Source organism: Carcharodon carcharias, chromosome 2 (assembly GCF_017639515.1).
Source record: "Carcharodon carcharias isolate sCarCar2 chromosome 2, sCarCar2.pri, whole genome shotgun sequence".
Taxonomy (NCBI): domain Eukaryota; kingdom Metazoa; phylum Chordata; class Chondrichthyes; order Lamniformes; family Lamnidae; genus Carcharodon; species Carcharodon carcharias.
The window spans coordinates 45,081,371-45,092,812 of NC_054468.1; the positions used below are offsets into that span (position 1 = coordinate 45,081,371).

Here is an 11,442-nt window from a genome sequence, read left to right on the forward strand (position 1 = left end):
CCAGCACAATGATTATACTGGTGGTAGCAACAACGTCCAAAAGGAAAATCTACCAGTCTAAACCCAAACGTTACGTATGGCCATTTGAATGAGACCATAGAAAATGGGAGCAACAGTAGGCCATTTGGCCCCTTGAACCTGCCCTGCCATTCAATAAGATCATGCCTAATCTGATTGTGGCTTTAACTCCACTTTCCTGCCTTCCCCCCATAACCCTTGACTCCTTTGTCAGTCAAAAATCTGTCTAACTCAGCCTTGAATACAATCAATGACCCAGCCTCCAATGCTCTCTGGGAAAGAGATTTCCAAACAATAACAACCCACTGAGAGAAGAAAGCCCTCTCATTCTTCTAAACTCTAATGAGCATAAGCCTAGTCTGGTCAACCTTTCCCCGTAAGACAAACCCCTCATCATAGGAATCAGCCTGGTGAACCTTCTTTCAACTGCCTCCAATGCAATTATGTCCCTCCTTAAATAAGGGCCAAAATTGTACACAGTGCTCCAGGTGCAGTATCACCAATGACCAAACAGCTGTAGCAAGACTTCCCTCTATTTTTGTACTCTATCCCCTATGCCATAAAGGACAACATTCAATTTGCCTTCCTAATGACTTGTTGTACCTGCATGCTGACCTTTTATGATTCATGTACAAGGACACCCAGATCCTTCTTTACTGCAGCTTCTGCAGTCTCTTTCTATTTAAATAATATTCTGCTTTTACATTGTTCCTCTAAAGTGGACAGCCTCACATTTTCCCACATTATACTCCATCTGTCAAATTTTGCCACTCACTCAACTCATCAATATCGCATTCCAGGCTCTTGGTATCCTCCTGTTAATGTTGAATTTGTGTTGCAATGAAATGCATGTTTTAAATTAGTAATTAAGCACAGCTGTCCCCAAGGATTGGGCAAGGATTTGTGGGAATCATTGCAAGAATATATAAACCAGTTCACTCTAAGCATTTGGAAGAGTCTGGAATGCTTTTTGGAAATAAACCTGTTTTAAGGTACAGGCTAGCTTCAGATTCAATCTTCCTCAACATACAATTATTGGAATTAACACTCACAATTTTCTTTCCTACCTATCTTTGTATCATCAGCAAATTTGGCAACAATAGGTTCCAGAAAGTATCAAATACAACAATGCTTGTAAAATAAGAACAAAAAAACTGCGGATGCTGGAAATCCAAAACAAAAACAGAATTACCTGGAAAAACTCAGCAGGTCTGGCAGCATCGGCGGAGAAGAAAAGAGTTGACGTTTCGAGTCCTCATGACCCAAAATGATTGATTATATGGCACTTCAAAAGTCCAGTTGAGCTATGGTTCCCTGCCTTGTTCTTCCATCCATGTGGTTGAGATTTATAAGGTTATATTTCAATCTCGTCTGATGACGCCACAAACTCTGGGTGGTCTATTTGCATGACAGAATGCTATTGGTGCTCAGTTGCCTCTAAATTCCTTATTTGAACCGTTTCCTTCAGATTGCACTAAGAACAAGGATTGCTAGGCATGCATGTGGTCAATTACCAATTGTATGGAATTAAAGAGGCCTTTCTCCATTCCCGATGAGGTGTGCTCTTCACCAAAGATGCTCCATGACGGCACAGCCTTTGATTTTCAGTGTGTCCATGATTTTCCACGGTGTGATCTCGACAAGGGCTGCTCTCTGCTGGGAGTATTGAATTCGCCCTAAAAAGAATTTAGCTCACTTATGCTGGAACGTCTGAAGTAAGATTCAGATACAAACTGCTAATTAATCTATGTCTGAAATAGGGAAGACAGGCTGTTAGTTTCCCAGCTTTTCTGTTCATTGGCTATTCTTTTTTCTTTCATTTCAGATATTTTTATGATTGTCCTTTTGGCTCAGGTTGGAACATGTCTGTATTTCCTTTTCGGTGAACAGGATACTTTATATGATGCACTGGATGTAAGTATACAAAGCCATCAGGTGTAAAATTCAACTTTAGCAGAAATGGAAAACAAATAGTTGCAGATTAGCCACCTGTTTTGCACCTCCACTAAAATTGTATTTTACCCTCATTGGCACAATAATTGCCAGGATTTTCATGCATTAGATTCTGCTGTGCGCAGACAAATCTGTTCAAAATAGATTTAAAAATATAAGGGTCATTAATTATAATGTTGGAATGTAATGAAACTATTGGAGTGGAACCCCTGAGCTAGGATAATATAAAACCCTTCTTTGGACTACTTTCTTTAGATTAAACTGAGAACAAGGATTGCAGGTACACAAAAAGGAACAGGAGAAAGCCATTTAGCTCCTCAAGTCTGTCCCGCCATTCAATGAGAACATGGTTCATTTGTGACCAAACTCTTTATTCCCACCTTTGCCGCATATCCCTTAAAACCTTTGGTTAACAAAAATCAATCAGTCTTGGATCTCAAATTAACAATTGATCCAGCATCAATTGTAAAGAGAATTCCAAACTTCCAGCGCTCTTTATGTGTAGAAGCGTTCTTAAATCTCACCCTTGAAAGTTTTGGCCCTAAATTTTGGGCTAAGACCCCTGGTCTGAGATTTCCTGACCAAATGAAATAATTTCTCTCTATCCACCCTAAATGTTTCCTTGAAAACTTTGATTAAATCTTTATAAATTCTAGGGAATACAACCCTATTCATGGAATCTCTCCTTGTAACTTAACACTTGAAGTCTAGTATCATTCCAGTAAACCTACGTTGTACTCCCTCCAAGGTCAATATACCCTTGCTTAGGTGTGGTGTCCAAAATTGCTTATAGTACTCCAGATGTGACCTAGCCAGAACTTTGCATAATTGAAACATGACTTCTAACCCCTTGTATTCTATTCCCTTAGCTACAAAGGCCAATATTCCATTAGCCTTCTTGATTATTTTCTGTATCTATTTATGACAATTTAATGATCGATGTACTGGGACCTCTAAGTATTTTGGATCTCCACTGCTTCCAACCTCTCGCCATTTAGAAAGTGGCCATTTCCCAATTGTGTGAGACATTTGTGCAAATAACACATGTTGCTGGCTGTACCCTATTGCCACCCAATACATCGCAGGTGACAATAAGCTTCATTTATAAAGTACCTGTGCCATGGAAAATCATTTCAAGATGATTCACAGAGATGAATAAAAAAAATCAATACCAAGCCAACCAAGGAGATATTAGATGAGGTGACAAAAATCTTGGTCAAAGAGGTGTACATTGAGGAAGGGTTTTAATAAAGAAGAGACAAAGGGGAGAGTTGGAGAGGTTTAGGGGGGGAAACTTCACAGCACGGAGCCTCAGTGACTGACAGCATTGACTCCAATGCTGGATAATGAAGACAGGTTGAAATTTACAAGAGACTAAAGTCAGAAGACCAGAGGGTTTGAGGATAGTTTTCAGGCAGGATGATGATACAGTGATAGGGAAAGGCAAATTCATGAAAAGATTTTAACATGAGGGTGAGCATTTTAAATTTGAAGTGTTATGACCACAGCTGGTGTTAATTGCTGCGCAAACCAAATCCCAGGGGGAAACTTGGCGTATGGGCCATAACCTTTTATTCTGCATTCTGAAAATGAGAAGAAGACATATGAATCTCAGCAGTGGGAGGTCCAGTAACACTTTTGGGATTTTAAAAATTAAAAGTAAATGTTTTATTAATAATAATAAAAGAAAACCTAAGCGCACAAGATTACAGTTACACAATGAAGGTTAGTCTTACAAAACACTCCCCAAAAAATCTCTACTTGGTCGAATCCACAAGTAAATGCCTTACAGGCATCACTCTCTTATAGATGTCTAACTATGAAATCCAGTAGTATTATCCAAGGCAAACTGCTGTAGCTTCAATAAAGGCATACCACATGACCTCTAACCTTATCCACTCTGCAGTGGTATCCACTTCAAAATAAAACTGCTTGTTGCAGCCCAAGACATTTCTGGATGGTTGATTCAAATGGCATCCTCTCCCAGCCCAGAGCTCCAGCTATAGTTCAACAGCTCCAGCTACCTCTTTGCTCCAATTGAACAGCTACTCCAGCTATCCACAGTAACTCTAATATACCATTTTCCCTTTTCATTGTTCTCACACTTCTTCGAAACTCAAATCCTTCCAAATATAAAATCTTTTATGTCTCTACCTTGTCTTTGCTTTCGGTTCAAGAAAGTATAATATCCCCACTACTATTTACCTATGGAATTCCTGCAAAATCCAAGCATGTTTCTTTCTACCTCTGACTCCCCTTTGATATTTAAACAAACTCTCCATTTATCTTAAAAATGCAAATATTAGATCCAACCTATTTACTTGTACCTCAAACTTAACACCTCTGTCCTTTTCATGTTTCAAGTCCCCCAGACAACCTGACTCCTATAAATCTCTTGCCCAGCTTAATTAATACACACACAACACACACACAGCCTTCTCTACAGAATAACACAATATTCCCCAAAAATATTTTTTTAAAAACATCCATTCTCACAGAAGGACGGTGAGACTGGGAGCAAATGTATATCATTGAGGACAAGGATGCTAGGTGATGGATGCATGTGATATGGGATACAAACTGAAGTTTAGAGGATGGAAGAGATTAATCCAGCCAGGAGAGCATTGGAGTGGTTCAGTTTAGAGGTGACCAAAGCATAGATGATGGCGCTGCAGCAGACGAGTGAAGGTAGGAGCAGAGAAGTTAATGATGGAATAAGGAAATGTTTCTCATGGAAAAGATGTGGTTTGGAATCTCAACTTGAAAGTATATAAGATGTTGAAGTTGCTAATAAGCTGTTTCAACCTGAGACAGTGGCTAGGATGGGAGATGGATTAGTGGCAGTTTGTGGTAGGAACCAAGGATGATGGTTTTGATTTGCCCATTGCGCTGATAGAGTAGCAAGTAACTTCTCATCACACAAGGGCCAGGTAATGACTATCTCCAACAAAAGAGAATCTAACCATCTCCCCTTGACATTCAACTGCATTAACATCACTGAAACCCCTACCATCCCCTACCATCAATATCTTAGGGATTACCATTGACCAGAAAATTAACTGGACTAACCACATAAGCACTGTGGCTACAAGAGCAGGTCAGAGGCTGGGAATTCCGTAGTGAGTAACTCACCTTCTGACTCCCCAAAGTCTGTCCACTATCTCCAAGGCACAAGCCTGGAGTGTGATGAAATACTCTCCAATTGCCTGGATGGTTGTGACTCCAGCAACAATCAAGAAGCTCGATACCGTCCAGGATAAAGCAGCCTGCTTGATCGGCATCCCATCCATCAACATTAGCATTCACTCCCTTCACCACTGATACACAGTGACAGCAGTGTGTGCCATCTACAAGATGCACTGCAGCAACTTATCCTCGCTCCTTCTACAGAACCTTCCAAAGCCAAAACCTTTACCACCTAGAAGGACAAGGGCAGCAGACGCATGGGAACACAATCATCTGCAAATTCCCCTCCAAGTCACACACTTGGAACTGACTTGAAACTATATCACTGTTCCTTCAATATCACTGGACCAAAATCCTGGAATTCCCTCCCCAGGTGTACTGACACCAGATTGTCTGCAGCAGTTTAAACAGATAGCTTCACCTTCTCAAAGGCAACTAAGGATGAGCAATTAATGCTGGTCATGCCAGCGACATTCACATCTCATGAAAGATTAAACAAAAAAACTGGAGGAGATTGTGGCCAACCAAGACTAGAATTTGGGCAAACAATCTGACAAAATAGCTAGAGGGTATTTCATGAGGTGAATATTGCAAATCATTTACCAACCCAGAATGGAAAGCTGTGTTTTAGCTTTTTAAACCTTGTAGTTTGCTTATTCTATAATGGTCGACATTCAATATAAGCATAGTGAAGGACTTTAAGTAATGAAAATTGGCTTTTCAGCTGCAAAAGCACATGTAAAACTTATAGGGGAAGGTAGCAGAAATCATGAACTTAAAAAAAGGAATTTTTCTCGGCAAGAAAAGGCAGGTTTGTGTGTGTGTCTGTTAAGTATCCTGACAACACCCTACCCTTTTCCACGTTTCTGCGAGGTGGGCTTGAAGGCAAGCAGGAAGTCCCTATGGATCTGTAGGATAAGTTATTAAAGTAATTAAAAAGACAATTAAGAACAGTTGTAATCCTCATTTATGGATGTCCCAGTCAGGGTCCTGTTTCCTGACCTGTCAGCAACTTGCCAGGATCACCAAGGTGAGTGCACAGCTGGAAGAACTTCTTTAGTAAAACTGACTAGCTGGGAAGGCTTTGATCAGTTATACTGAAGAGTTGCAACCATGGCCATTGAGATGCTGCTATGCTCAAAGCAATTCTCATCTCAGAGAGTGCTATCATTGTTTGACAAGATGAGAGGCATTGTTTGTCAGATGAGAGGCAAGAGCAGATGTCATATCACCACAGCAGCTCCAGCAGCAGAAGGAGCAATAACAATGGCAGCACCAGCTGCCTTCTCCTCAGCTATATGCCTCTCCACAGGGCAGAGGGAATGTACACAGATGTCCAGCCCCAAGGAGGTGATGTCCCCAACACAGGGTCTACAGGCAGAGAATCTGCTCTCTTGAAATGTCTGAGTACCAGTACTTCAGGACATTCGGGCCTTCATAGCAAGTCACTGCTATTTGCAGCATCCTGAAGCAAGACCCCCTTCTCAGTGGACAGTGGCACTGCATTACCAGTGGATGACAAGGTGCCTGTCATGGTAGGGCCACCACTCTCAGATCTCTGCCCCTCATTAAATTGTGTGCTTTCTTGCTTTCTTATCCTGCAAGGAGAGAAAACAGAGATGTGTGAGTGTTTGTAATGTCTTTTGTGGAGAGGAATGTAGGACAGAGCTTTGAATTGTGATTGTGAGGCATGGGTATGAGGGTAATAGGATGAGGGTGAGTTTGAATGTTGGTTATTCAGATGGGGGTGATAGATGCATGCAGAGAGAGGAATGAGTGGAGCTGCAAGATTTATTGACCTTAGTAGTGCTGTGCAGGAGAATTCTGGGAAAGTCAGAGTGTAGGGCCTAGCACCTGAAAGTGTATTACCACTCACCTGTCATGCCCTCCTGAGGTCCTGGATCCTCTTGTTGCACTGTCTCCAGGTTGGAGAGGTCACACTTCTGCTACTGATTTCCTTGGTCGCTTCCATCCATGCCTACTTGGTTGAAGAGTCTGTCCTCTTCCTCGCATCCTTGGGAGAGTTCACCTTACTGCACCTCCTCCTATACGGTAGCCAGACCTCCAGGTAAGAGTGAGGCCCAGGGAGTAGCATTCCCAGCTCCTCTCCATTCCTGTGGCCGTCGCACCCTCAAAAATCCAAGTTCTGGTGAGTTTCTCTGACACATGCCATTGTCCCTTTAATTAGAAATCCTTCCTTTGATAGAATTGACTCGTCATCCTGCCCACCCTCCCTCATTGGTTGAGTAACTTAGAGGTGGGGTAGTAATAGTGTGGCTTAGTTAAAAGAGCTCTGGCTAAGCACGCTCTATAGTAAATTGGTTTCCTGATCCAAGGTTGGCCCGCCCTTCAGAGGATTCTGCTGATAGGGAAGAATGGTGAAGGAGAATGAAGCCTAAGAATACTCTCAGATTCTCGCCTTACAATAATATCATACCCTACCCGTCCACCTCTTCAACCCTACTGGGCTCTCAGGATTCTAATCCCCGGTTATTCAGTTCCTTCCCCAGTCTTTCTGTATCATGTATCCAGCTCCTTGCTCTAATATTCCTTCATTCCTATCCACAAATTGTCCTTGAACCCAGTACCTTGTCCATTACTCTCAAACCTTATTACCCATTTCTTGTTTTTTCCCAGACACTGGAACACTACTTTTATGGTTTTATAAGCTTACAACACTATTCCTCACTGTTCCCACTCAAGGCATCTCTCATTCAGTACTCCCATGCTGAGAAAGATGCCACTCCAATTCTCCCACATCCTATGATTATTATCTGACTATCCAAAATCACGAGACTACTCTCCTACCACTTTCAACTGAGCACTAACAATGTTCGGAGAATCTAGATGGCTTCCCACCACTACTTTGAACCCCAAAGAGATTCCTTCCCAATACCTGAAGACTGTAACACCACTCCATTCTTGTACATCACATTTCCCCTTCCAGCTGCTCTAGACACTAGACCACATCCCCAATACTGCCAAACCCCATGTACTCCCCCTCCTCATTACTGCTACAAACCTCCTCCTTGTATGCAACCTGCAACATCTAACCTACCATGATCTTTTTTGTTCCTGCATTTTAAAAAAAGGTAAGACATAAAATTCATTGTTAGCACAAGTAAACAAATGTAATAAGAATCATGGTCTCAAATATAAAATTTCCACAAGTATAAAGCATAATCACATAATTTGACACAAAATGCAGCCAACTGTCTCACAATGCTTTTGTGATAAAAATCCAATGTCATTCATTCATTCACAGTAAATCAATGGAACAAAGAACCAATCAATGGAACAAAGAACCCCTATCAATTGTTTATTTTAACATTGTAATATTAAACCATTTTTTCTTTTTTTCAGCTTGTTTGCACCCCAAGAAGCTGGAGGGTTTACCTACTAGTTTTGGTTCTTGTTCATTTTTTTGTTACAATGACCGTTGAGGTATGTAGGGGTACCATTTTGCTTTTGTTTATTTATGCCACAGTTACGTATTGTTGATATTTCTGAATCTTACATAGAATTACAGAGAACTTATAGCACAGGCCATTCTGTCCAACAGGTCTATGCCAGCACTTATTCTAACACAGAGACCTCCTGCCACCCCACTTTGTCTACTCTTATAATTGCATCCTTCCATTCCTTTCTCCCCCATGTGCTTTTCTCTTTTATTTCCTTATCTATTCCTTGTGGTGGTGGCCTCCACATGCTTCCCACACTTTGGGTAAAGAAATGTTTCCTAATTTCCCAATTAGATTTGTGGTGACTTTCTTTTCTTGGTGTCTCCCACTATCGTTTCAAACCCTTTCAGAATTTTAAAGACTTTTTGTTTCATCACCCCTTAAGCCTTTTCTTTACCAGAGAAAAGAGCTCCACTCTGTTCAGTCTTTCCTGATAAGTATATTTTTTCTGATCTTCCTCCTCTCTGAAATCAGAGCCCGTTTACTCTCCGACTGCAATTATACTGCCACTTTTAGAGCAGGTAGTAGTTTCAGGTGTGCATCAGTAAAAGTGGTAGCACAAGTTGGGTGTCAGATCTCTAACAACCGAGTGCACAGAGACTAGACCAAAGCAGTTTGTTTGCACAAGCTGCAGCACAACTATAGCTCAACATAAAGTTCCATTTTAAAACCTTTTTAATGTTATGAGAGACTGAATGCTTCAGTGAACTATTTCCTCTCACTACAACTTTGCAAACTGATAACAGAGCTTTGCACATGAATCTAAGTATCTATGTGCAAAGCCTCTTTGTGGCTTGTGACTAAACTAATGGGCCAAATAAGTTATGTTGATGCTGAATTGTTTATATTGAGTGTTCACAAGATAAGAAAATTTCCAATTTAATGCTGCATTTAAATTTGCAGGACTTGGAACAGTTGTTGACTTTTTTTACTCTAAATTCCGACATCCACTTTTATTTTGGAAACTGCCTTTATGAAACTTGTCAGCCTGTGACTGCACCTTCTCCCAGTGGAGGTGTTACAGTGCCACCACTGGCCACAGGCTGTAGTTACAACATAACAAGTGTTACATGAGCAGTTCCCAATATAAGTTGTGAACATAGGAATTTGTAATGGAAACATAAAAATAAGGGTAGAATGGATGATTTAAAATTGGGCCCTGGTCCAAATTGTTGCTTAACCCTCACATGCTTCATCTCAAGGCATGACTTGGTCTTGACTTCCTACATGGAATGTCACAGAGCTTAAGATTTTATAAGTATTATAACAATAAATGTAAGTATTAACAATGGGGGCTGAGTTATGCATATATTTTATAAATATCTGTCTATATATTATTAGAAAGCTTACACCTGCAGTCCTTGATCGAATTATCCCCTGCCTTCTAATTCAGCTTTGCCTGAACACTACTCTTGGCCTTGAATTCCTTTCTGCAACACAACTGGAGACCAATTAGTTTATCGCTCCACCACAACAATGGGAAAAACAAACAAGCTACAATTTAATATATAATTGTTTTTAACTTAGGGCTTTCAGTATAATGACAGTGACATTTTTATTTAAATTGCAATAGCTACACCTTATTTTGAAAGCACAAGTTGCTTGATTCGAAAGGAAATGAAACATGCAGATCAACTGAAGAAAAATTAATTAATGAAAAAAGGCTGATATTATTTTAATAGGAAATTATAATAGAAAACAGATGCCTCTGGGTGTTCCTAAAAAAGTGTTGCAAAGTAAAATCTACACAGCATTACAAGAAGATGCAAAGAATAATAGCGAAAGAGCCAAACTGGCCCCCAGAAAGTGATACAGAATGTGCAGCATTTTGTATCATGGGTGAAGAAACACTGGAAGCATATTCTAATCAGAGTTACGAACATGACAAAATCTCTACAAAGGCATCAAATGGATTTGCAAGTTCCACTTCAAGGCAAAATGAGGATGGAAGCTACAAGAAAGATGACATTTAAAATACTTATTGATAACACTGCAGCAAATCTTAGTTTTGCATTGTGGCATATTCCACCAGTAAACCTTTCCAACTGACTAACAGTCTTTGGTAAATATGTTTTATTATGAAGTGCACTAATGAATGTGGGATTCATGTAAATGATTTTTAAAGTAATTAAATTAATTTCCATATGATATTGATACTCTGGAAATCATCTGAGGATTTTGGGCAATCTTCATTTATCCTGATACAGGGTTCTGTTTACTGCTATTACTCACATAATGTCATTCTTAGAGTCAAAATGCAACTCCATTTCATTCACAAACTATTCAATAAAAAGTAGTACACCAGAGCTTCTTGAAAAATTTATTTTGTGCTCATTGGTCTCTATTGCTTTTCTGAAGCAAAGTTACAATTTGCCTGGTACTTGAAGAAGGCAGTGTGGATTGGATGGGAAGACTGAATACACTGGCCAGGATTTTCCAGTCATTGGGTGGGCTCGGGGGGAGCGGGTGGGGGCGGTTGAAGAGCCAATCACAGCCCGCGATCAGTTCCGCACCGCGATTTCACATGGGCGGGCCAATTAAGGCCCACCCTGCATGGATCACGAGCGGTGGCAGTAAGCACTACCTGTGTGTGCGGGGGGAGGAGGGAGAGTCGGGTCCAGCGCTCTTTCGTGCATGCGTGCGAAAGAGCGCTTCAATCTCCCTGAGGCACAGAGCTGCCTCTGAGAGATTGAAGGGCTTTTTAAAAAATATATATATGGACATTAAAAATTTAATGAACATGTCCCCTCATGTGACTGTGTCACATGAGATGGGATATGTTTTTATTTTCAAAATGAAGTTTTTATTTCATCGGTATTAGCTC

The 11,442-nt window shown here is 40.6% G+C and overlaps 1 protein-coding gene across 4 annotated transcripts in view; it reads left to right on the top strand.

Moving 5' to 3' along the window:
* LOC121269648 (probable cation-transporting ATPase 13A4) overlaps window positions 1–10,765 on the top strand; it is a 130,692-nt gene extending 119,927 nt beyond the window's left edge. For 2 of the 4 annotated variants that reach the window (XM_041174422.1, XM_041174413.1), the window contains 3 exons: window positions 1,844–1,932; window positions 8,521–8,601; window positions 10,301–10,765. In XM_041174422.1, the coding sequence (XP_041030356.1) occupies window positions 1,844–1,932; window positions 8,521–8,601; window positions 10,301–10,591 (461 nt within the window). In that variant the 3' untranslated portion in view covers window positions 10,592–10,765. The other 2 variants (XM_041174431.1, XM_041174440.1) reach the window with 2 other exon arrangements.
* The last annotated feature ends 677 nt before the right edge of the window (window positions 10,766–11,442 follow it).